At 41.3% G+C, this 26,483-nt stretch overlaps 3 protein-coding genes across 3 annotated transcripts; 1 reads left to right on the top strand and 2 right to left on the bottom strand.

Moving 5' to 3' along the window:
• Positions 1-13,089: 13,089 nt before the first annotated feature.
• LOC147284713 (AAA-ATPase At2g18193-like) lies at positions 13,090-14,852 on the bottom strand. The gene is made up of 2 exons (XM_086245722.1): positions 13,869-14,852; positions 13,090-13,533 (listed from the first exon to the last, which is right to left on the bottom strand). The coding sequence occupies exons 1-2, from the start codon at positions 14,850-14,852 to the stop codon at positions 13,090-13,092; spliced, it is 1,428 nt and encodes a 475-aa protein (XP_086101848.1).
• A 2,666-nt stretch (positions 14,853-17,518) lies between these two features.
• Positions 17,519-20,648, top strand: LOC147284712 (HECT-like ubiquitin-conjugating enzyme (E2)-binding protein). Its single transcript, XM_086243984.1, has 5 exons — positions 17,519-17,963; positions 18,422-18,512; positions 18,622-19,395; positions 19,614-19,874; positions 20,128-20,648. Exons 1-5 carry the CDS (start codon positions 17,555-17,557, stop codon positions 20,285-20,287), a joined length of 1,695 nt encoding a protein of 564 aa, XP_086100110.1. The 5' UTR covers positions 17,519-17,554; the 3' UTR covers positions 20,288-20,648.
• Positions 20,649-21,184: 536 nt separating this feature from the next.
• Positions 21,185-23,963, bottom strand: LOC147284711 (AAA-ATPase At3g50940-like). Its single transcript, XM_086243985.1, has 2 exons — positions 22,918-23,963; positions 21,185-21,861 (listed from the first exon to the last, which is right to left on the bottom strand). The coding sequence occupies exons 1-2, from the start codon at positions 23,905-23,907 to the stop codon at positions 21,340-21,342; spliced, it is 1,512 nt and encodes a 503-aa protein (XP_086100111.1). The 5' UTR covers positions 23,908-23,963; the 3' UTR covers positions 21,185-21,339.
• Between the last annotated feature and the right edge of the window lie 2,520 nt (positions 23,964-26,483).

Raw genomic sequence — 26,483 nt, 5'->3', positions numbered from 1 at the left:
TTTTGAGTGCCAGCCTTATGTCGAATGACAAAATTATATTCTTGGAGTTCTTCCACCCATTTGGCATGGCGACGATTGAGCTTTTGTTGGCCATTTATATACTTCAACGCTTCATGGTCGGAATATAGGATAAATTCTTTAAAAATCAAATATTGCCTCCACTCACGCAAGGCCCGGATGATGGCATAAAATTCTACATCATACGTAGAGTACCTGCGCCTTGTGTCATTAAGCTTCTCACTGAAGAAAGCTATTGGCCTCCCTTCCTGGCTCAAGACTGCACCAATCCCAACACGAGAAGCATCACAATCGACTTCAAAAACTTTCTGATAATCTGGGAGTGTCAACACTGGTGCTTCAGTCATGGCTTGTTTCACTGCCTGGAAACTGCTTTCAGCTCCACTTGTCCACTTAAACACACCAGATTTCAAACAGTCAGTTAAAGGTGCAACAAGTGAACTAAAATTTCGAATAAACCTGCGGTAAAATGAGGCTAGCCCATGGAAGCTTCTAACTTCATGGATAGTTTGAGGCGTTGGCCATTCCAAAATTGCTTCAATTTTTTTTGAATCCATTCTAATTCCAGTTGCTGATATAACATAGCCCAGGAAAATCAAGCTGTCCGTCAAAAACTCACACTTTTTCAAATTGACATAAAGCTTTTGCTCCCTTAAAACCTCAAATATTGTCTGGAGGTGACCCATGTGTTGCTTTGAATCCCGACTAAAAATAAGGATGTCGTCAAAATAGACAACTACGAATTTTCCAATATACGGCCGAAAAATTTGGTTCATCAATCGCATGAACGTGCTTGGGGCATTTGATAAACCAAACGGCATCACTAGCCATTCATACAGCCCATCACGTGTCTTGAATGCAGTCTTCCACTCATCACCCGATCGCACTCTAATTTGGTGATAGTCGCTTCGAAGATCAATCTTAGAAAATATATTTGAACCAGATAAATGATCTAACATGTCATCCAGGCGAGGAATTGGGAACCGGTACTTTACTGTAATTTTATTAATCGCCCGGCTATCTACACACATCCGCCACGTTCCATCTTTCTTTGGGGTGAGTAACGCTGGAACGGCGCATGGGCTCATGCTTTCACGAATAACTCCTTTGTCTAGCAGCTCCAAGACTTGTCTGTTAAGTTCATCTTGCTCCTGAGGGCTCATGCGGTAGTGAGCTTTATTTGGCAAACTAGAACCAGGGACAAGGTCAATGTGATGCTGTATATCCCTCATGGGAGGTAAACCTGTAGGAAGCTCATCAGGAATAACATCCAAAAATTCTTGTATAAGTGGTTTAAGCTCAGAAGGCACTAGATATTCTGGACCTGACTCTTTCATAAGAAGCAAATACATATTGGCACCCCCTTCCGCCTCTTCCAAAAATTTGGCCATAGTTAAAAAATTACTTCCCTCCCCTTTTGAAGGGTTAGGATTATGTTCCACTTTGGATGGGCCCAAAATAATTTTCACACCATCTTTGCAAAAAGTGTAAGTATTTTTATACCCATCATGCATTACCTTTCGGTCGTATTGCCACGGCCGACCCAATAACAGATGGCAAGCATCCATTGGTACAACATCGCACCATTGAGAATCATTATAATGTTTACCAATGGAAAATGATACCAGGCAGCGTTGATTCACAGTCACCTCGTTTCCTTTCTTGAACCAAGCGAGCTTGTAGGATGTGGGCCTTCGTTCAGTCTTCAAGTTTAGCTTATCGACCATTTCTTGAGCAACCACATTCTCACAGCTTCCTCCATCAATAATGAGGTTGCACACCTTCCCGTTAGTCGTGCAACGTGTGTGAAAGATATTATGTCGCAGCCAATATGGGTTTTCTGTCACTTTGGATGCATTCATGGCCCTCCGAATCACAAGAGCCTCTCCATGATCGCTCCAGGTAATCTCTTCACCTTCATCATCATTGTAATCATCAAACACAGGGGTCTCTTCCAACGCTACTACCGATGCTCCACCTAGCTCTTCAACAAGATTAACCATCTTTCGATTAGGACACTCCGAAGCTATATGCCCGATGCCTGAACATTTGAAACACTTTACACTCTTCTGTGTATTGCTTGGATTTAAGCTCGGTCTAATGTCTCGTGGCTGTAACTTTCCCTGCTCAAAACCATGCATCTTGCTTGAAGAAGATTTTCCACCCAACTTTGATTCAAATTCTTCACTGACAGGTCGTCTTGAACGTTGCCTTTGCTGCTTTTCAACTTGAATGGCTAGCTTGTATACATCATTGTAACCCCAGTATGGCTGTAACACAATTACATCAGAAATCTCTCGTCGTAGGCCCCCAAGATAACGTGCTGTTGTTTGCTCCTCTGACTCTGTCACCGTACTCCTCATCTTTAACAAATCAAACTCCTCTGTATACTCATCTACTGTCCGACCCCCTTGTCGCAGATTATGCAACTTCAAGTAAGTATTCAGAAGGTAATTCTCGGGTAGAAATTTCTTCTTTAATTCTTTCTTCATTTTCTCCCAAGATGTGATTTTAGGCTTTCCCATCCGTTCACGACGAGCCTTCAATTGTTCCCACCATGCCGACGCATACTTCTTCAACTTGATTGCCACAACCTTCACTTTTTTTTCATCCATGACATCTTTGTAATCAAAAACACGTTCAACCGAATTGAGCCAATCAATAAACTCATCTGGCTGAATTTTCCCCTCAAATTCTGGGAGATCAACTTTCAAATCAATACTCCTTGCCGCCTCGTTATAAAACGGTCGATCAAGACGTCCCCCTTCACCCGGCTCACCCCGCGGAGCACGATGATGGAAAGGGTTCTCATCCTCGATCCGTAGCGACGCTCTCGCTATCAAGATTGTGAGTCTCAATACGGGCTAACCGTTCCGATAGTTGCTGAACAATCCTTCGCATCTCGTCCATGTCGTTATGTGGGTTATCACGCTGACGAAAGTCCATCCGTCCATAGCCCCGACCACGCCTATAATTAGCCATGGAAATCGCTTGCTCGACTCCCCACAGCCAGCCGTGCTCTGATACCAACTGATGAGGATGGACCTGCACTATCAGTAGCCAAACCACACAAGACAACAGCAGATCGCAGAAGGCTATCTAGAGACCTCTGTGGCTCTAGGCTAAATAAATTGATATTCTTATTCCATAAAAAAAAAGCCCTCAACCATCGTTCACAAACAACTTAAATAGGGTGTTAACCCTAGAATCCTTAAAAGGAAAGGAAACTACCAACAAATTAGGAATACTAAATAATCCTTCCAAATAAATAATTTATAATGAAAATAAAAATACTAAACATATCAAGTCTGGTAGTCATCAAGTGTAACGACCCGACCCAAAGTTGACTTTTAAAACTAAGAGACTTTCGTCTTTGACCTTGGGTCCGTTTGATAGATCTCGAGTCCACGAGTTCGTAGACACGTAGCACGTGTCGATCGGAGCTATGGTTTGAAAGTTACGGGCATTTGAAGTAAAGGGCAAACTTGTAATTTTTGCAAAAGGGGTTTTAAAACCCAAAACTCAGTTTTTTCTCGGGGGACTCTCTCGGACATTCTCTCTCTCCCTCGCGTCTGTTCTCTCTCTGGCCCTCTCACCTTGCCGCGCCTGCCACCGGCGCGTGGCGGCGCGTCCGGCAGTGGGTGGCGACGGGACTGGCCCAGATCTTGTCGCCGTCCCTCCCTCTTCCTCCCCTGGTGTCGGCGCAGTCCAGAAACACCTCAGAACCCGAGAACCCAGACTTCGCCGATTGGAGTTCCGGCGTTGACTCGCCGTTTCCGGCGTCTTCGCGGCCTAGCACCAGCCCAGAAAGCTTCCCCTCGTCGAGTCTAGCATAGTGGTGTGCTCCGATCGTCCATCCGACGCCTCTCGAAGACGAATCGACGCTGTGAAGGCCGGGAAGGCCGGCGACTTCCGCCGTCGATTCTGGCGTTTCCGGCGACTGTTGGCCGTCGGTCCAGTTGTCAAAAATGACCCTCTAGGTACGGGTAATCTTTCCCCTAAGGTGTGGTTGTTCAATTTTGAGAAATTGAAAAATTGATTTTAGGGTGTTTGTTATATTTCGGATTTCTTGAAATTGGACTTGAATTTGAGTGGATTTTGTGCAATTGAAGGTTTTATTATGCAATTAGGATTAATTGGAGTTGAATTTGGGTGTTCCTAGGTTTGTGCCGCCCCTGCCACCGTCGGCTTCGCCACTCGTGGCGGCGGGTTGGATGGTTTCTTGTATTTTTCCACTTCCTTAGAGTTCTAGTAGCTTAATTTTAGGTTCGGTGACTATCTGAGATTATTTTTGTGTGTTGTTTATGGCCGGGCAGCCACCGTGTGTGGTGGTTGGCCGCTTGTTTCGGTTGTTTAACAGCTAGTTAAAGAATCTATTGTATATTGTTGGTTGTCTGGTCTTAACAGGTACATGGACTCGGGAAATTTCATTCCCGATGCCGTTATGCTGCCGGATTTGGTATCCGAGCAATGGCACCGTGAAGGGTATTTCGGTCTTTTACGTAGTTAAATTGTGAGTGAAACTTTCTAGTTTTATTGTAGAGTACCATTAGCAAAGTGTAGAATGTGAATCATGAGAGTGAAGTGACGAGGATTTGAGGCTAAGAGATTGATTAGAAATTTGAGAAATGTTTATGGTCGAGGTATATGAGTGAGGATTAAGCAATTATTATACAGCAGACTGTGAGTAAGAATGGCAAACAAGTGAGGAGGCGTGAGTAGGAATCAGTTTCGGAGAAGGATTCGGTATAGCTCGGGGTAGACTGTGTGAGTGGATCTCTGGTTTCCGAAATGTTTTGCACATTTTATAATTCAACTATCTTCTTGATTTAAATTGGGTATGGACAGTTTCTGGAAATGGTTTTTGGTATTATTTTGGAGAAGTTTTATTAACGAATTTATGTCTTTTAGAAAATGATTTTGATCGAGCAGCTTTCACAATTTGAGAATGATTTTATTTAAGCGAATTTATGGAAAGAATTAAATTTCAGTTTTTATCTGGAGGATAGTCTTGAGATGTGGTTAATTGAGATATATAGAAGCGGTTTCAAACCGCCATATTAGTACCCCCAGTACGCAGGTATATATTGCTCTGCACTCGCCTAGAGATGACTCGGCAGTGTACGACCAGCACTCGCTCTGCACTTGCCTAGTTGGCAGTGTACGACCAGCACTCGCTCTGCACTTGCCTAGTTGGCGGTGTATGACCAGCATGACATTTGCTCTGCACTTGCCTAGTCGGCAGTGTACGACCAGCACTCGCTCTGCACTTGCCTAGTTGGCGGTGTATGACCAGCATGACATTTGCTCTGCACTTGCCTAGTTGGCAGTGTACGACCAGCACTCGCTCTGCACTTGCCTAACCGGCGGTGTATGACCAGCATCACAGCAGGTATAGAATTGCTCTGCACTCGCCTAGAGATGACTCGGCAGTGTATGACCAGCACAGGTATACAATTGCTCTGCACTCGCCTAGAGATGACTCGGCGGTGTATGACCAGCACAGGTGTATATTTGCTCTGCACTTGCCTAGAGATGACTCGGCAGTGTATGACCAGCAGTTTCCCGGGTACTAGTGTGGCGTGAGATTTCAGTTGTGGGGCATTTTGAGAAATGAAATTACATCAGTAAATATTTTAATGACAGTTTCAGTAGAGCTTTGTGTTTTTATTTCAGTTGTTTTAACAGTTTTACAACTTGAAAATACTATTTATTCTTCAGAGTTCGAATCACAGTTTTGAGATGACTTAAAAATGGATTTGAAAGAAGAGATGGATTTGAGAAATAGTTTTAAAGTTGGAGGGTTTCAAAGAGCGACGTGAGTGAGATTAGGAGGATTTCAAAGAGCGTCGTGAGCGAAATTAGATAAATGTTTGTTTATACCGTGTATTGTATGGCTTTTGTTCGTTAGGACTTGGGTTGGTTAGAACTTGGTAAGGTTTAGGCTTGAAGCTTGAGAAGGGAAGCGAGGGTGGTTATGTCGTGAGGTTATTAATTAGGATGTGAATGTTTGCAGGTTGAGCAGGCTGAGGAAGCAGTGGGGAGAAGACGAGGCAGTGGGACCCAGAGAGATTTGTTTAATTGTTTTTACTCAGTGGTTTGTTTAAAATGTTTTGACAGAATTATATTTACTTATGTTGTTGTGCATGGCTCAAAAGTAAGAGAAAACATATTTAACAGTTTGATGTTTAGTATTTTCATAGGCCGAGGTTCGGGGCGTTTCAGATGGTATCAGAGCAAGACCCGGCCGGAAGTGTGTGGATTGCAAGACCCAGGGACCAAGACCCTGAGTGGGCGGCTGCGCGAGGCAGTGGTGAGCTACCAGGTGAGGAGAAGTGAGTGATCCCACACTGCCCGGGTGAGGAATGGTGATGTTACAGAAAGTTTGAGAAAGTTTTGAGAAATGTCCTTTGCACTGCCATCACTTCTCTGCTCCTCAGCAAGTTTTGGGAAGTTGGAAGGTTTAGTAAGTTTATTAATAAGAGGTCAGAGGGTCAATCAGAGTGGCGCAGCGGAAGCATGGTGAGACTTAAACAAATCATGTTGGCACGTGGTCAATAGAGGGATCAGCGAGGTTGATAGGAGGTACGAGTTTGGGCATCACTTGTCTGTTACGATATATGCTAAATTTCGAGGACGAAATTTTTGTAAGGGGGGAAGGTTGTAACGACCCGACCCAAAGTTGACTTTTAAAACTAAGAGACTTTCGTCTTTGACCTTGGGTCCGTTTGATAGATCTCGAGTCCACGAGTTCGTAGACACGTAGCACGTGTCGATCGGAGCTATGGTTTGAAAGTTACGGGCATTTGAAGTAAAGGGCAAACTTGTAATTTTTGCAAAAGGGGTTTTAAAACCCAAAACTCAGTTTTTTCTCGGGGGACTCTCTCGGACATTCTCTCTCTCCCTCGCGTCTGTTCTCTCTCTGGCCCTCTCACCTTGCCGCGCCTGCCACCGGCGCGTGGCGGCGCGTCCGGCAGTGGGTGGCGACGGGACTGGCCCAGATCTTGTCGCCGTCCCTCCCTCTTCCTCCCCTGGTGTCGGCGCAGTCCAGAAACACCTCAGAACCCGAGAACCCAGACTTCGCCGATTGGAGTTCCGGCGTTGACTCGCCGTTTCCGGCGTCTTCGCGGCCTAGCACCAGCCCAGAAAGCTTCCCCTCGTCGAGTCTAGCATAGTGGTGTGCTCCGATCGTCCATCCGACGCCTCTCGAAGACGAATCGACGCTGTGAAGGCCGGGAAGGCCGGCGACTTCCGCCGTCGATTCTGGCGTTTCCGGCGACTGTTGGCCGTCGGTCCAGTTGTCAAAAATGACCCTCTAGGTACGGGTAATCTTTCCCCTAAGGTGTGGTTGTTCAATTTTGAGAAATTGAAAAATTGATTTTAGGGTGTTTGTTATATTTCGGATTTCTTGAAATTGGACTTGAATTTGAGTGGATTTTGTGCAATTGAAGGTTTTATTATGCAATTAGGATTAATTGGAGTTGAATTTGGGTGTTCCTAGGTTTGTGCCGCCCCTGCCACCGTCGGCTTCGCCACTCGTGGCGGCGGGTTGGATGGTTTCTTGTATTTTTCCACTTCCTTAGAGTTCTAGTAGCTTAATTTTAGGTTCGGTGACTATCTGAGATTATTTTTGTGTGTTGTTTATGGCCGGGCAGCCACCGTGTGTGGTGGTTGGCCGCTTGTTTCGGTTGTTTAACAGCTAGTTAAAGAATCTATTGTATATTGTTGGTTGTCTGGTCTTAACAGGTACATGGACTCGGGAAATTTCATTCCCGATGCCGTTATGCTGCCGGATTTGGTATCCGAGCAATGGCACCGTGAAGGGTATTTCGGTCTTTTACGTAGTTAAATTGTGAGTGAAACTTTCTAGTTTTATTGTAGAGTACCATTAGCAAAGTGTAGAATGTGAATCATGAGAGTGAAGTGACGAGGATTTGAGGCTAAGAGATTGATTAGAAATTTGAGAAATGTTTATGGTCGAGGTATATGAGTGAGGATTAAGCAATTATTATACAGCAGACTGTGAGTAAGAATGGCAAACAAGTGAGGAGGCGTGAGTAGGAATCAGTTTCGGAGAAGGATTCGGTATAGCTCGGGGTAGACTGTGTGAGTGGATCTCTGGTTTCCGAAATGTTTTGCACATTTTATAATTCAACTATCTTCTTGATTTAAATTGGGTATGGACAGTTTCTGGAAATGGTTTTTGGTATTATTTTGGAGAAGTTTTATTAACGAATTTATGTCTTTTAGAAAATGATTTTGATCGAGCAGCTTTCACAATTTGAGAATGATTTTATTTAAGCGAATTTATGGAAAGAATTAAATTTCAGTTTTTATCTGGAGGATAGTCTTGAGATGTGGTTAATTGAGATATATAGAAGCGGTTTCAAACCGCCATATTAGTACCCCCAGTACGCAGGTATATATTGCTCTGCACTCGCCTAGAGATGACTCGGCAGTGTACGACCAGCACTCGCTCTGCACTTGCCTAGTTGGCAGTGTACGACCAGCACTCGCTCTGCACTTGCCTAGTTGGCGGTGTATGACCAGCATGACATTTGCTCTGCACTTGCCTAGTCGGCAGTGTACGACCAGCACTCGCTCTGCACTTGCCTAGTTGGCGGTGTATGACCAGCATGACATTTGCTCTGCACTTGCCTAGTTGGCAGTGTACGACCAGCACTCGCTCTGCACTTGCCTAACCGGCGGTGTATGACCAGCATCACAGCAGGTATAGAATTGCTCTGCACTCGCCTAGAGATGACTCGGCAGTGTATGACCAGCACAGGTATACAATTGCTCTGCACTCGCCTAGAGATGACTCGGCGGTGTATGACCAGCACAGGTGTATATTTGCTCTGCACTTGCCTAGAGATGACTCGGCAGTGTATGACCAGCAGTTTCCCGGGTACTAGTGTGGCGTGAGATTTCAGTTGTGGGGCATTTTGAGAAATGAAATTACATCAGTAAATATTTTAATGACAGTTTCAGTAGAGCTTTGTGTTTTTATTTCAGTTGTTTTAACAGTTTTACAACTTGAAAATACTATTTATTCTTCAGAGTTCGAATCACAGTTTTGAGATGACTTAAAAATGGATTTGAAAGAAGAGATGGATTTGAGAAATAGTTTTAAAGTTGGAGGGTTTCAAAGAGCGACGTGAGTGAGATTAGGAGGATTTCAAAGAGCGTCGTGAGCGAAATTAGATAAATGTTTGTTTATACCGTGTATTGTATGGCTTTTGTTCGTTAGGACTTGGGTTGGTTAGAACTTGGTAAGGTTTAGGCTTGAAGCTTGAGAAGGGAAGCGAGGGTGGTTATGTCGTGAGGTTATTAATTAGGATGTGAATGTTTGCAGGTTGAGCAGGCTGAGGAAGCAGTGGGGAGAAGACGAGGCAGTGGGACCCAGAGAGATTTGTTTAATTGTTTTTACTCAGTGGTTTGTTTAAAATGTTTTGACAGAATTATATTTACTTATGTTGTTGTGCATGGCTCAAAAGTAAGAGAAAACATATTTAACAGTTTGATGTTTAGTATTTTCATAGGCCGAGGTTCGGGGCGTTTCATCAAGGTACTCAGGCCTCTTAGTGATCCTCTTGGGTCTCTCATTGGATGCTCCTGCATCATTTGGGCCTAAACCAAATGACAGCATCCTCTAAAATGGAACTAAAGAAAGTTCCATGAATTAATCTTGGTGGGTGTTTCTCCTTGACTTGTTGACCAAAGTCGATCTCTCACTGCTCTCTATTAACTTCTTCAGAGATAAATAGCTTTTAGGATTAGATCTTGCATGTATTTGGATGTAATCATAGATTAGCTGTGGGTGTTATATCGTCTGATGTAATGACCTTGGTTATATCAATAAAGGAATGAGGTATTTTTTTGGGGGAAAAAATGTCTGAACTTGGTTTCTCAACAGTAGAATAAAGATACGATAGTGCATGAGCCCGTAAAGATACGATAGCTTTCTTATCATGTTCAAATTTCTGATTCTGTTACTACATAATGTGCTAAAATGTTATATAAGTGTGTTTTCAAAGGATCTTAGGCCAGTTGAGAGTGTTACCTCTGCTTTATAGACAATTTTATATCCGGCCAGTTTGAATTTCGATTTGTTGGTATAAGTTTGTTTATTTGAATTTAAGCTAATCTTGCCATAAGGTAATTAAATATGGAGTCTTTATGTAAAGAGTTATTTGTTTTACAGTAAATTATTAATAGCCCCAATTTGGGCCACTTAATTCCTTTAAAGTCCACCTTTTATTGAGCTTCTCAACAGGTCCACTTCCTTTGAATCCGTCCCACATTCTTTTAAAAAAGCTCATTGCTACACTGCCGCGCATTGTAGCGTCAATTTTTTTTTTTTCCATTGCGCGTCACTCCCAGCTTTGAATTTCTTTTTGGGTGGGGCTATTCCGACTACCTTAAAATACTAAGTTGACCACTTCATGATTTTTTTTCCCATTTTTTCTTATTTTACCCTTGCATTAAAGAAAAAAAAGTCATATCTTTCTCTTCCTTCCTCCATCACCGGACCACCATGGTGGCCGACGCGATCCCACCCCTACCCAACCCAGCCACCAGACCACCATGGGTGTGCCTCTCTCCCTCTCTTCCCTCCATATCTTTCTCTTCCTCCCTCCCTCACCAGACCACCATGTTTCCTTTCTCTCCCTCCTTCCTCCCTCCCTTTTCCCTTCATTTATTTCTCGTCCTCCCTCTTTCACCAGACCACCATGGATGGCAAGTGCGATCCTATAGACCTCCCTCACTATCGTCTATTTATTCTACAATTAAGAAACCAAGTTCAGACATTTTTTCCCCTAAAAAAAGGGAAATTTCATTAAATAAACCCTTTTAATTCAACTTTATTTTTTTTAACCCTCTTATTCCAACTTTATTTTTTTTAACCCTCTTATTCCAACTTTATCTTTTATGACTCTTTAGCCAAATTTTAGACAAAAATGCCCTTCTGTCTCTCCCACCCACTTTGACATCCTCCCCATCTGTGATCTCCACAGATCACAGATCTAAACCCATTTCCTCCCACTTCTCTGCAATCCTCCACAAAGAGAAGGAACACCAAAATCCAAGTATAACCCAACAAAACCAGCGAAAGTCTCGCTTCGTCAACCTTAGCGACCACCGTGTCCATTAATTCCTTCGCCTCCACCTCCTCCTCCTCTCCCCAGACCGTCGTCGTCGTCACCAAGCTCCTCGCTTGATCTCATATTACATCTCCTTTCAATTGGCCGGGTTTCTTTTGTTTACTTTCTTATCATTTTTTTTCCCTTTTAAATTTTGTGGATTTTGGATGTAATCGGGAAAAAAGATTATCAAGAACACTGTATTTATTATTGAGCAACAAAAAGAAAAAAGCTTGGATTGAGACTTAGAAACTTTAATAAACTCATATTTTTCTATCAATTTCTTCATTTTTAGATTTGAGTTTAACAAACTCCGATCTGGATATATTGTTCCATAAAATTTAGATATAGTTTTGTTGTTCCAAATATAAAATTTCGATCTAGGTTTATTGTTCCAGATATGAAATTTTGATATGGATTTGATGTTCTAGATCTGAAATTTAGACCTGGGTTTGTTGTTTCGACAAATGGTCGAAAAATTGTCGACAAATAATGGTCGACACATAGTCGAAAAATGGTCGACATATGGTGCTACAGCCACTTTAAATAGTGCTGCAGCCAGTTCATCATATTCATCATTTTCTACATTTTTTTACATTTTTGTTAAAATCAATTTTTTGGTCGACATAGTGTCGACATATCGACAATGTGGCGACTACAATGATGCGTTTGGATGAAGTAGTTTGAAAACTACTAAGGAATTCACAAATGACGGAATTAAAAATGACGTGATTTAAAATTCTAGAATTTGTAAATTCTCTTGTTTGGATAAATGTAATCATAATAGAATTTAAATATGAAATTTATAGTAATTTTATAAAAGAGTGATGGTGATGGTGGCAACAATAAAAATGATGCTTGTGGTGAGTTAACGATGGTAATAGGGGTGATGGCCCACAGGTGGTGGGAGAAATGGTGGCAGCAAAAATTGGGGTATTGGAGGTGGCGGCAACGGCGACGACGATGGTGGTGGTGATGGCACTGGTGATGGAGGCGGCGTCGACAGCGGTATCAGTGTCGGTGGTGGTGGTGGTGGCAGTGTCAGTGGTGGTGACGGTGGCGGTGACGGTGGTGGCAGTGGTGGTGGCGGCGGAGGTGGTGTTGGTGGTGGTGGCAGCAGCGGTGGTAGTGGTGGTGGCGGTGGTGGTGGCGGCGGTGGCGGTGTCAGTGGTGGTGGTGGTGACGGTGACGATGGTAGTGGTGGCGACGGTGACGGTGGTAGTGGTGGCGGAGGTGGTGGTGGCGACGGAGGTGGTGTCAATGGATGTAGTGGTGATGGTGGCGGCGGCAGTGGCGGTGGCAGTAGCGGTGGCGATGGCAGTGGCGATGGCAGTGGTGGTGACGATGGTGGTGGTGGTAGCGGCGGCATGGTGGTAATAGTGGTGGTATTGTAATTAATTGGCAAGGTGATGGGTGGACATGGCTTTTTCTTTTTTATAAAAATTGGAATTTTGAAAATAACACCAATTTATATGGAATTTAAACTTAAAATTTACAGCTTTCAAATTCCAAGTTTTTTTTCCACATAGAATTTACAAAATTCTGTATTTATGGACCCAAACAAATAAATTAGAGCATGTAATTTCTTAAATGCTGAGTTTTGTTTAAATTCTAAGTTTTTTTTCCATCCAATCACACCACAAGAATATATTTGTCCAAAAATAGGACAAAGAGTCATAAAAAATAAAGCTGGAAAGAAAGGGTTAAAAAAAATAGATCGAGTTGTATTAAAATGGATTATTTAATAAAATTTCAAAAAAAAAAAAAAAAAAAAAAACCCTCATTCCTTTATTGATATAACCAAGGTTATTGCATCAGACGATATGACACATTGACACCCACATCTAACCTATGATTACATCAAATACAAGAACTAAGCCTAAAAGCTATCTCAAGGGGTTGTTCGGGTTAAGACTTCTGACCCTCATCATTTACATTGTTCCCCATTTTCTGCTTCTTTAATTTGGTCAGTTTGATTAGTCACTTCTTCATCCTTAATTTTATTGCTGCTCTCAACCTTCCTACGTTTGAGGAAACTGGCAAGTCCTTGAAGTGCAACATCAACATCATCACTCTTCATGAGCTCTTCTGCAACCTCTGCAGGGGTGACCTCTGTGCTCTCTATCAAGCCTTCAATTTCTCCACAGAGGTTGTGAGGGTTGCTGTCATGAATGCCAAGATAGTTAGAGGCTAAGATCATGAACCCACTTGGAGTGCAATACGACATGTGAATGTGCATGTCCATACGGCCAGGGCGCAACAAAGCAGGGTCAAGCCGATCCTTGTGGTTGGTGGTGAACACTATGATTCTCTCATCACCGCAGCTTGACCACAGACCATCTATGAAGTTCAGTAGGCCTGAGAGTGTCAACTGCACTTGTCATATATAACACCATGTCAGTCCTCAAATTCACTATGTACATCAATATATGTTGAACACAATTGGGATGTTTGGAGTTCGTCCATAGTGTGGCATACAATTAATCTTACATCAGATAGCTAGTAAAAAGTTTAAACCCGAATAGGACAAAAAGTGAACTAGCTAATAATGACTATATGACATAATTTTATTTCGTAACAAAAGAATGACTTAATAATGTCTGTCACAAATTAAAATGCTCAAAATTCAAAAGGCAATCGAATCCAAACAATTACCAAAAGAAAAACAAATTAATAGATATTAAGAAAAGAAAAAAAAATACTGACCTTGTTAGAAGGTTGAGACTCATGAATACCTTCCCGGTTTTTCATTTCCACACTGCAATCAATATCCTCAATGACCAAAATGGAACGATTTGTAGTAGACAGCAATGTGCTCCTCAACGCAGAGTCGTTGTAAATACTAGCGAGCTCCAAATCATAGACATCAAACTTGAGATAATTAGCCATGGCGGCAATCAAGCTGGATTTGCCAGTACCAGGTGGACCGTACAACAAGTAGCCTCTTTTCCAAGCCTTCCCAACCTTCTTATAAAACTCCCTCCTCCTCAGAAACCTATCCAGATCCTCCATAATCATCTTTTTCTGATCTGGGTCCATTGCTATTGTCTCAAACGTTGATGGGTGCTCCAGATTTATCGAATTCCAATTTCCATGGCTGTCGTCGTCATACGAATTATTATATACCGAATTAGTGGTATAAAGCTTGACGACCTTTGCTTCTTCTTTAATGGCGTTCGCGCGATCGATGACATAGGGCAGGTACGAGTCCACCACTTGGGCTTTGTGCTTCTTGAGGAAGGTGAGTTCAAAGTAACGCCGAGTCTCGGTGTAATTTCCGTTCTTATTTTCGGTGCAGACGTAACTCCACTTGAGGTTGATATTGCCGAAGGTGTCGGAGATTTCTTGGCCTTTGTCGATGGAGAGGCTGATGGACTTCTGCCTCGGGGCTTTGCTGACGTGGAGGCGGTCGGCGGCGGGGCTGATGTGGGCGCGGAGGTAGACCTCGGCGGAGTCAAAGACTTGGTTGCGGGCCATGTTGCCTGAATGCTCGTCGACGACGAGAGTGAGGTGGTGGTGGTGGTGAGAGGAGGCGAAGAGGGAGTGGAGGAGTGAGTAGATGTAGGACCGGATTGGGTCGGGGATGAGTTCGGTGGCCATGGAACGAATCATCATTGAGAATGCAGCGAAGTTGGCGTAGGCTGAGAACATGCTGGAGGCTGTCGCCGGCATGTCTTTCAGAGTAAACATTGTTCTTGTGTTCGACTCGGGATTCGGGTTTCGGACAACTGGTGATGAGTTGGGGAGATGAGGAAATGCTGATGAGGAGGTAGTCATTATATAGCCGGAGACCAGCTTGTCCACCAAGGAAATTAATTACCAGCTAGATTTGGAGTTGCTTGATTTCCAAGTTTAAGGGTACATTTGGCAGTGTGTTTATGGTTAAAATCACGTTCAGATACTGAAAATCGCTTTTATTTACGAACGTCTGACAACGAATGTGTCTTCTAGGTTATGGTTATAGAAGAGAAGCACTTGTAATAAGTGTTTTACACTCTCACCAAAAACAGTACTATATATCGAATAAAAACACTTCTTATAAGTTATAACTGAACATATACCAAATTTTATTCAAAGTTTCAAACGCTCAATTGCTCACCCATATTCATTTATTTCTAAATTTTTTGCTTTACCATTAAGAAACAATTAAGTTTTAATTTTTTTATAACAATATTCATTTATTTCAAAAAATTTTGCTTTACCGGCCATGTGCTAATTGGTCGTGATCGATCATTCGTGATGCTTTGAGCATTTCTTGATGAAAATTTGAACACTATTTAATGGTTAAATTTATAAATTTTTTTTAAAAATGATTAATAGTCTTTTAAAAAACAAAAAGGGTTTAGTTTTTAAAATTTCTCCTTTTGTTATAGTAAGATGATTCTTAATGTAATGATGGATCATTACGTTAAGAATCATCTTACTAAAACAAAAGGAGAAATTTTAAAAACTAGACCCTTTTTTGTTTTTAGTAAGATGACTCTTAATTTGATTATGTTTGTGGGAAAATCCACATCGATCCGAACAGCCAATGACGGCTCGACACGTGGCAGGTCAACACCCATCTCGGAGTTGACTCTCAGTGGTCAGACTTTGACCTCCACATCATCACTGATCAGCATTTCCTTTGCCAGCTCAGACCGAGCTTCCACGCCGGGCCCACCATGTTCGGTCCGAGCCGAACCGACGATCTTCCAAGGGATCGAGTGTCCATCTTTCCACGGTCATCCCGGTTCGGCTCGGCTCGGCGCAGGGGATGGTCTCTTTTCGAGTTCTGACGTCGGCCAGTTAGGGCTCGGAAAGACCCTAGTCTACTGGACCGGCTCGGTCTGGAATCCCATGTCCGATCCGACCACACATGGACTTCATGTCTACGCATAAGAACATGTGTTCGTATCGGCTCGGCTCGGATCTCCGCCGCCATTCCCGGGAAGATCACGCTGGGACGAACCGCCACACTTAAATGCACCTGACACAAATCTTCTGACAGATAGAATGTCAGGCCTGCATTCATGACTACTGGGGGAGTTTGCCTGAACCTTCCAACCTTGCATTTAATAGGGCATTCAATGCAGCATTGAATGCTGAGGAAGCAAGCAGCTGAACATGCAACTAGGTCTGGCCAGATGCGTGGGTCTCTGGCAACCATTCATTCACATGCAGGTAACTTAATCATTAAGTCTTCCTTTGCCTATATAAAGCACCATATATGCACAAAATGAGGCATCTATGCATCAACCCACAAACACTTACACAAAATTTCCACTCACCAAAGAGCTTACCCAACTTGCTGAGAATAACCCAGAACATTTGCCTTGTTCTTCCCATTCTCCCAAGTTCATCCTCTGTTCTTCCTCATCCACCATCAAACACCATCACTGATTTCATCATCGGAGTGTGTTTGGCTGGCACCACACCGGTCCATCTCCTTTGATCTTGTTTCTTTTGCAGGAAGATCTCAACCAACATCCACTTCATCATCCAGCAAAGCATCTGATCAGCCAGATCAGCTTTTCTAAGTTGTTGCATCTACCTTACGAGAGTTTGCATCAACAGATTACAATGAATTAACTTTTTGAGAGAGGAGATGAGAGGAGCGAAGAGGTAGTGGAGGAAGAAGTGGATGTAGGAGAAGAGCGGGTTAATTGGGGATGAGTTCGGTGGTGAAGGAACGGAGCAGCATTGCGAAGGCGGCGAAGTTGGCGTAGGCGGAGGCTGAGGCTGAGGCGGGTATGTCTTTGAGAGAAAACATCGATCGATTGGGGTTTCATAGAGAATCGATGACGAGTTGGGAAATAGAAGAACAGTAGTGGGTTTTAAAGATTTAGAGAAAAATTTAACTTTACTACTAGTGTGGTCTTCCATAAATTTAACTTTTTACTCAAGTTTATTATCAAACTTGAAAAAAATATATATATAGGAAAAAGATTAGAAATGCTCTTATCATTAAATAGCTCAAACTTTACCGAATGGCGTTGAAACCCCCTCGGTTCAAGCATTACTCTATTTGAGCTCAAACATTATTTGTGGTTAGATTTCTAAAATTTTGAAGAAAATAAATGCTAAAATTTTTTAAATGACACTAAGTTTGAAATTTTTTTGTTAAGAAAATAATAAAATGTGTATTTAGAAATTCTCATTAAATCGATGGATCCATTCTTGTTGCTCTTATGCAAGACTATTTAAGTCATTTTATATGACTTAATTTACTTATGGATTTGGTTTGCAAAAATTAAACCTAGGAGGACCAAATTAAAAACGGTCCAAACCAAAAAAAAAAAAAAAAATTGAAAAAGAAAACCTTTAAAAACAGGAGGCGGTAATATCTATTTGCAGAGAATACCCGTAATACAGGGTAGAGCTAGCTAAAGCAGCCTTTGCTCAGCAAACAAATGTCCTCGGAGCTTCGCACCGCCGAAAATCCCAGAAAATGGCGGTTCGCATGGGAAGCCCAATCTCACATACCAACCCTGCGCTTGTTCCTATTCGATTCGTTCACAAAGCCCTCCATTCAATGCCAGAACCTCAGGGTCGACCTAACCCTCTCAGAGTCTGTGGTCCTGGTGACTTGGGCCGAGGACGACGCTCGGCTCTCGCTTAGGGTTCCGGTTCCTAGGGTTTTGGTGGATTCTGAGTCTCCTGTGAGCTTCACAGCCATGGAGGACCACATTGAGGTCAAGCTCGTCCTTCTTCTCCCTGTTGACCACCCTATTGTTTTGAGCTTTGATTCTATAATCAGCTTGGAAGAAGAGAAAGAGACTGTGTTTGCGGATGCGTTGAAGCCGCTGTCATTGGACTCCGGTGAGATGAAATTGTTGCTTAATCTGTTTGGTTTAATTCAATGTTTGTTTGTTTGGTTTCTGAGAAAGAAAATGAAAGGGAAATCTTTAACTGTCGTAGTTCAATATGTGACTGAAGAAAGTGGTGTTGAGAATTTGTGGTTGTTTCTATGGTTAATTAGTTGACCATTGTTGCTAATTTGCACTCAATACATGGATTTCTGTGCTATTGCTGATACAGATATTTAAGAAGATGAATTAACATGTGGAAAGTGTGCACATTTTGCCATGTTTATGTAGTTTCTTTTGGAGTCTTTTAGATGTGTAATTATGATCAATTTTTTTACCAAACAAAATGTGTTTTAGAAGAATCTAAAGGCACTTGCCTCTGTTTTCATCTATTTTGATTGTGTCGTTTTCTTTTCCTATTCTTTGAATATACAAATGGTTGCTTATTTTCCGTAATTCTTTGTTTGACAGTTAGTTCAGATGTAAAGAGTCTATCATCTAGTGGAGGAGTTCACTTTTACTGCAGAAGTTGTTCATTCAAGTTGACTGCAAGTTCCTTAAGGTAAGATGTATTTACTTTCTATGCCTACAAGTTCATTAAATTTCATTTGACTTTTAGAAGTCTCTTTCACGTTTAGTTGTCATATTCCAACGTTTATTTATAAATGTAGCCATTTTGTGGAAATGCCTTCAGTCAACTGGCGAGAGGTGGCTGATAACTGGTTTGGGGCTTGCTGCTGTTCGTTTGGAGGCATTAGTGAGAAGCTAGTTTCCAGCTATGCAAAAAATTATACATGTGCGAAGGGTGTGTGCCTGTTGAACTCTACAACTATTACACTTTGCAAGGATGATGTTGTTGGATGTAAATTTCCTGACCGGGGTGAATGTCAAAGATATGATAGTGAATCAGATGTCAGCGGTGACTATGGTTTTGGTAAACTTGAACTTAATCCTGAAAGTAATCTCACATGTCATGAGATGCCAAGGTTCACACAAGTTAAGGATAAATGTGAAGCTAGTAAGGATGAATGCAATAGTGAGCTTGTACCTCATAGGTGTTCACAATCAGATTGCTCTATAGCTGTGGCATCAACACAAGGATGTTGTAACTATATGGGAAGTCATGTTCAAAATCATGTTGGTGAAGGCTGCGCACATCATTTGCCTGAAACTTCTGCAGAGGACCAAAATCCTACTAGCAATATGGAGATTCTGAAAAATCACAAATCTCTCCTAAATGGATTTCTTGAGAATATTTTCATGGTTAGGTCCTCCAACCTTTCAGTAGATGTTGAGTGGATTGAATTTTTGTGCCCTCAATGTTCAACTCTTCTTGGAGCTTACCCTTGTGATAACGGTTGTGCGCCTGTAGATGGTGGAGTTCGATTGTTTAAATGTAATGTTTCCACTAGTCTGCCAGTTGGTGGGACCAGAGACTTTTTCAGGTTAGCATTATAGTGATCTACAATTCATGTAATTGCTATATGATTCTATGAAGAAAATCTGTCACTCTCCATGGGCACTCACATGCTTGCTTTCTCTGCCTTTTCCACCTTGTTACTTTGGGATGCTTATATACCTTTCTGCTTTTTAGTATTGAAATTTCTTCTAGTATTCATATAGTGGATATATGCTTATTTTCAAAGTTTTATTTCATGGACAGGAAGTATACCTTGGAAAGAATGTTTGCAAATCAGCTACTTGAATGTGCAAAAGATGAATTATCATTTAGGACCGTGGTCAGCGACCTGAAAATCAAATCTCCCATGCTGCAAATTGTTCTAATCAATACAAATTCTTGGTCCGGTACTGGTTATTGTGTGGCCAAAGAGGGCAATACAGAACCAGTACCAAAGATAGATCTACATCCTATCATCAAGGTGCTATTTTCCCAGTGCAGCAGCAGTACAGAATGTCAATTAAGGTCAGTTTATCATTTCTGCTCTTTATGTGTTTAGATGAGTCATGCAAAATATGCAATGCGCATCTTGGAAAGTGTTACTAGAGTAGGCGTAAGATTAGCAGGAATGCATTTTTCTCCCAGTAAGATTTTGTGTGTTTGCTTCATAGGTTCTATCTAATTCTGATCCATGTCCATTTTTTTTTTCTTTTAAATTCTCCTTTTCCTCTGTTTTTTTTTCTCTCTCTCATTTGTTATAAAACGGGAACTTATGTAGGATGTTAGAAGATTCGGTAACAAAGCATGTAGCTGAAGAAGTTTTTATGCTGACACATCAAATAGAAGAATTAATCGAGTCTCTGTCAGCAAGAAAGGATCTTCTGCCACCTTCATATTCTTCCCTCCAGGGTTTATCTTTGTCGTCCATGCTGAGGTAACAATGTTCTAGGTCTTCTGAAAATTCCAGATATATGGGAAGTAGCTCTATCTCATTTGGATAACCGATGTATGGGAAAAAAACCTGTTCTTTGCCAAGAGTGACAGATTCAGTCTAGGCTGAGCTCAACTTGATACATAGAGGGGGATGGAAACATGTTAAAGAGCTGATGATGCATAAAATGGGACACACGCATAAGTGATTTTGTTACTACTGTCAAATAGCACAAATCAATTTTGAATAGTTTTGGAGCTGTGTAGCCTGTGATATAGATATTTGAGTTTCTATCAGATTGTCCTCTGTTTTAAACTTATCCAGGGAAGTAGAAAAATGTTTTTGAAAGCAACAGAGCTTGGATCCATATATTTCCCTTCTTTCCTTTCTTGGCTACTAGTACTTAAATAATTGGGTAATACCTTCTTCTTCTTTTTTTCTTTATTAAAGTTACTTTTATTGACAGGATGAAGGAATGAGCTGTAATTGCTGTTATGGAATAATTTAAAAAATTGATGCAAGTCATAGAAATTGGGTTTTTTAAAACTTGATTTAGTTTAGGAAGCCTATCATGGCCACTGATGGAATGAGCTTCAAACATTTCATGAGCAATATGTGAAATTTCAAATCTTGCTCTACACTTTCTGTTAATGCTATGGCAGTGCTGGAAGACAAGAACAGAACCTAGGGATTGAGGTGGGTAGGAATAGCTAGGTTGTTGTGTAATTGCCCCAGCCCAAAACAGCCCATAACCATGGTTGAGGAGAGCCTGTATACACCCTAGATGAGAGCTTTCTTGGCAAGTGAAGGCTGCTATTTATTTTCAGGACACACATGGGTGGGGTTAGAGAATCAATAATTTCATTCAGATTTTTTAGGAATGCCCTCAAAAGAGAGAGCCTTTATTTTGTTGGCCTGACTAAATAGAGCTTAAACAAAACTTTTTGACACATATTTACATGACCATACTCATTTATTTTACAATATAAGAAACTAAGCCCCAAAATCTAGCAGCATTACGTTTTGTATTAGGATCAAGTAGAATTCTATCCAAACAGATTAGTTAAATGCAAAATGGTTTGCTTTAGCTGACAAACGGTTGCTGCTTCTTCTGGTGATGTTTCTTCTATTGTTCCTCGCAGACTTCCTTTGTTTGTTCTCGGTTTTCTGCCTCTTTGCTCCTTGAGCTCCACTATTCTTTTCAGCCTCAGCCTCACATTCATCGCCTTCCATTTTTTTCCGCTTCAAAAGCTTGACAAGTCCTTCGAGTGCAACATCAACCTCTTCACTCTTCATCAACTCCTCTGCAACGTGGGCTGGAGTCACCTCTGTTTCCTTGAACAAGCCTTCAATTTCTCCAAAGAGGTGATGGTGGTTATTGATGCCCAAGTAATTAGAGGCTAAGAGTTTGAACCCATGGTAAGTGCAATAGGACATGTGAATATGCATGTCCATGCGTCCAGGGCGCAAGAGAGCAGGGTCTAGCCTGTCCTTGTGGTTAGTGGTAAATATTATAATCCTCTCATCTCCACAACTAGACCATAAGCCATCTATGAAGTTTAAAAGTCCAGATAAGGTTAACTGCATGAAGCCAAAGGTACAATAGTTAAAAGTTATCTTCAAATAAGAAAAGATATAGTAGAAAATCTAGTACAATGGATTATATTTCTGAACTACAGTCATGTGGCAGGTGAGGTCTACTTGTTAATTAATTATTATTACTAGTGAGGTCCGCTAATGTAGTTCCTTTAGCCTTATTCTTTCTAACATAGGTTGTAACTTTGTGAGGTCTTGTTTTTTAGGCTGGGGCCAAAGGAAAAACAAGCAAATGTTTTGTCCAATCCAATGCAAAAAATAATTTTGACAGGGAATCATAGACAAACTACATGCGAAGAAGCTACTAGTTTGGTACCCGATAGCAACAAGGCAACTTTCTATCCAACTATGTAGGTTCTACCCCCTTTGAATCAAAAACAAAAATGGCAGAGCAAAAAGAGAGTGGGTCATGAGGTGGGGTTGGTTGATTGTGTAAAGGATGCTTTATGGGTTGTGAGGTGACATGGAATGCTTAGTGCTGATCTAGTGGTTCTAGCCTTCTAGGTAAGTAGATGCTAATATACCCAATCAGAAGCTAATATAACCCAAATTAAAGATTCACCAAATCACAAAGACCAATTCAAAGCATTTCACTCCGGCCCACAAGTCATGTTACCCTGCACCTTTAACCCATGGCACTTCACATAGCTACTGAAAAGAAACAAAAGGTAGAACACAACAATTTATATAAGAATGGAAAAGAGTAACATGGATTAAAAAAGCATGACAAAAATTATGCTACCCATTATTATATGATGAATCATGAAACCAATTATTAATTCAGAATGTGACAGACTTTGAGCAAACCTTAGGCAAAAAAAAAAACTTCCCAATATAGGTTTATATTATGTGTCTAACAGAAATTAGCATCTCCATGTTCTGCAGATAATTTTCTTGGCAATTAGTTGGTAAGTGTAGCAGCAAAATTAGACTTTTGGAGTCATTACATAAGTTTAGTATTTCATTGCCTAATAATGGTACCCAATTAATAGACACAAAAATGTTAAAACTTGAATGAACTTGAAGAGCATGATGACAAACCTGTACATCAGGTACTTGTTTTCTTCCATCCCCATGTCTAATACGATCAGGCAACTCAACACTGCAATCAATGTCTTCAATCACAAGAATCGACCGATTCGCGGTGGCCAGCAACAGTTTTCTCAGGTCCGAGTCACGAAATATATTCGCAAGCTGCAAGTCATACACATCAAACTTGAGGTAATTAGCCATGGCTGCAACCAAGCTCGATTTGCCAGTGCCTGGAGGACCATACAGCAAGTACCCACGTTTCCATGCCCTCCCCACTTTCTTATAGAACTCCTTCCTCTTCACAAACCTGTTCAGATCCTCAATAACTTCATTCTTGAGCTCTGCATCCATGGCCAGGGTCTCAAATGTTGAAGGGTGCTCAAGATTGATGGACTCCCACTTGACCCCATTATAAGGGTGGTGGGAATTGTTTAGTGTGTACATCTTCAACACCCTTTCTTCATCTTTGATTTCTTTGGCTCTTTCAAGCACATAAGGCACATAAAAATCCATAATTTTCTCTTTGTGCTTCTTGTGGAATTTTAGCTCAAAGAAACGCTTTTCAGACCTTGGAGGAGAAAATGGGTCATTGGGGTTGTTCTGTGCTGACTCTGCACAAACAAACTTCCATTGAAGCTCAACCCCATCATAGGAATCCACCAATTTCTCACCTTTCTCGAGCCGAATTGTCAAATTTTTCCCCTTTGGGTTTTTGCTGATCTTGAGCCTCTCAGTGTTGGAACTGATCTTTGTGCACAAGTATATCTCTGCAGCATCATAGACTTGGTTTCGGGATATGCCATTGGATTCCTCTATGACTAGTGTGAGTTTTGGGGAGTGAGCCTTGAAGAGGTAGCGGAGGCTGGAGAAAAGGTATCCCCTAACTGGGTGAGGTATGAGTTCATTGGCCATGGACCTAAAGAGCATCATTGAGGCTGCCATGGAGGCATAGGCAGAGAACATTGATGATGGAGAGGGGATTTCTTTGGTGGAGAACATGATGATGATGATGATTAGAAGCTTTGGATGTTGAAGAGATGGTGTTGTAGTCTCAAGGTTTGTAGAGTGTTTAGTAGAGGAGTGAATGATATATAAGCACGAGTCTGAGCCTTTTTGTTTTTGTTTTTGTTTTTTTTTTTTTTGCCTTTTTCTTGGACATAATTAGCTAGTACTGAATGAGTGGAGTCCTACTGTAATAAGTCCAAAAGAGAAAGGGAGAGACTCATGCTTTCTTTCCATATATATGTTTTTCGTATTTGAATTTGCTAGCTCTTGCTTTTCCTTTTGATCAGTACTTTAAGTATTATAATTGAGAGATCAGAATCAGACCAAAAAAAAAAATAATTGAGAGATCAGAAGAGGCCAAAGTGTAATAAGCTTCAGGCGCAAGCAATGGGGCTATGTGAGTTGCTGACCTCTACTTGTGCCACGAGGTATGATGTGGTCCATTTCAGTACATGCCCTTTTTACACATCGGAATCCAAGAAAAGAAATCTCACATACAACCTCTCTCTCTATCATCTGTCACCTGTCGGTGGGTGATGTGATCAATTTTGTGAGGAAAAAGTTGTATACACAAGTCACTATGGTGCAAATATAAGAGAGAAACTTACTCTCTTACTTGTAAGTTGTAACTGGTGTATACATCTTTTCTGATAACCTTTAGTCACATATTGTATACACCCACTACAAAGACAGGGACAATGCAACAGCGAATCATGGCCCAACTTTTTCATTGAGGAGGGACTTGGGTTGTATCGTGGTGTTACTTGAATAAATTTTGAGTTGCAGGCTAACAGCCAACTTCAATTGGTATAGAGAATATCAAGGAATCTCATGCATATCTTTGAAAAGCCACTCCACGCTATTGGGTTCTTTCCAAAAAAAGATCAACAATCACTGGTTTAGTTCCCATTAAAAGAGGGTCTGTGAGACTGTCCCATGAAACCCACACTTTCTCAGGAATCAGAATTGGACATTGCTTCTTTCAGCAGTGGAATCTCAACCTGAAATCGCATCTCTTACAAAGCAGTCCATCAGTCTCTTTTTTTAATTTTCTAATCTTTTTGGTTTAATGCGTCACTTGAACAAGTTGGTTTTTGCTAAGCTTCCTTTTTCTTTTCTCTTTATTAGCTTGGATTTGTCTTTTTAGTGTCTTAATCCACCAATCCACAAACCAACTCTAATATTATACTGCACAAAATTGGCCCATCACCCATGCTTGCTAACTTTCCGCGTGGAAGAGAAAAGTTTCTGGCAAAGTTTTCCAGTCGTTCAAGCACACACTTTATCGTATAATTGGTGACTTAATTAAAGTCTTTGCTTTCTTCATCATTGTATTCATGACTTACTTTTAAGCAATTTTTCCATGGGGCATACCTCATTCAATAATTAATACTTACTTTTTAAATTGAAACACTTTGTTTGTAGAGAAAAAAAGCATTTTAATTAACTGCGACAAATATATCAAAAGCTCAAACTTGTGCCAAGTTGCCTTAGTATGACCATAGGGTGTTGCTTTATATTAGATTATTAGCAACTTTAAATCTTGCCGCTAAAAGCAAAAATGATGGACATAGAGGTGAAGTTGCCGCGAAAGGCCTTGGCAGACATGTGACATGGTTTCTAAATACTTTTGGCGACGACTTTTGTTCCATAAAATTTTCAAGCTATAACCACTTAACCATGTTTGAATGGTAAGACAACTCTGAACATCATACCATTGCATCACAATTTACAACTCAACCAGGCTTGCAATTTGTTAAAAGACATATATTCATTGCTAGCTCCTACCCACTCCCTCTTTTGTCGTTTTCAAATTTTACCAAGTATATATAGTGAGCAGAAATTTGGCCACATTAAAATGGGGAATGAGCCTTGTAACTACATAGAAATAGTAACAAGGTCTTCCTATGGGGTTTTGTGTTATGTTAAGAGTGCTGCTATTTGCACACTTTTTTTTTTTTCTTTTTGCACACCCCTATTACTTAATTAGTGAAATTATAAATTTACCATAATGTGAAAATATACTACATACCTCTCTCCTTTCCCATTCACCTTCCCCGGCCGCACCACCTCCCCCTGCCGCACCACCTCCCTCTGCAACACTCCTCCTTCCCTCTACCTATTCCACCACTCCTCCTCCTTTTGCCATCCCCCAGCCGCACCACCTTTCGGCAGGGTTGAGCCGCCGGCGACCTTGCCGGCGGTGGGGGTGGCTGAGGGAGGTGTCGGGGTGGGGTGTGTGTTGTTTGGGTTTTGGGAAGGGTGTGTATAAGTTGGGATATTTTGATAATTGGGAGAGGTGTGTATATGAGAAATTTTAATTGTAGGAGGAATGTGGGAGTGTGAAGTGAGAAAAAGTAAAGAAAGGGTGTGCAAAAAGAAAAAAAGGGTGTGCAAATAGCAGCAAACTATATTAATTGAACATTCAAATAAATAACCAAAAAGAGCTATACAATCACAGGACCAAAAGATCATATTTTAAACAACTTCCCACTGAGGTCACATATTTTAAGACCATCCATTCATCGACAGTACTAACTCAGGTATAAAAACGAAAATGCATGTCTTGA

The sequence above is a fragment of the Dryas octopetala genome, chromosome 5, assembly GCF_963921425.1.
Source record: "Dryas octopetala chromosome 5, drDryOcto1.1, whole genome shotgun sequence".
Lineage (NCBI taxonomy): Eukaryota > Viridiplantae > Streptophyta > Magnoliopsida > Rosales > Rosaceae > Dryas > Dryas octopetala.
The sequence above is the reverse complement of the archived record's forward strand: the minus strand, read 5'-3'. Positions and strand labels throughout refer to the sequence as shown.

Excerpts from the sequence above, each read along its gene's own strand:
- LOC147284713 (XM_086245722.1), bottom strand. The coding sequence starts at position 14,852 with ATGTTTACTCTGAAAGACATGCCGGCGACAGCCTCCAGCATGTTCTCA. Across the intron at positions 13,534-13,868 it reads AGTCTCAACCTTCTAACAAG|TTGACACTCTCAGGCCTACT; the intron begins GTCAGTATTTTT and ends TGACAAGTGCAG.
- LOC147284712 (XM_086243984.1), top strand. The coding sequence starts at position 17,555 with ATGTCCTCGGAGCTTCGCACCGCCGAAAATCCCAGAAAATGGCGGTTC. Across the intron at positions 17,964-18,421 it reads GCCGCTGTCATTGGACTCCG|TTAGTTCAGATGTAAAGAGT; the intron begins GTGAGATGAAAT and ends TTTGTTTGACAG. Across the intron at positions 19,396-19,613 it reads GGGACCAGAGACTTTTTCAG|GAAGTATACCTTGGAAAGAA; the intron begins GTTAGCATTATA and ends TTTCATGGACAG.
- LOC147284711 (XM_086243985.1), bottom strand. The coding sequence starts at position 23,907 with ATGTTCTCCACCAAAGAAATCCCCTCTCCATCATCAATGTTCTCTGCC. Across the intron at positions 21,862-22,917 it reads AACAAGTACCTGATGTACAG|TTAACCTTATCTGGACTTTT; the intron begins GTTTGTCATCAT and ends GGCTTCATGCAG.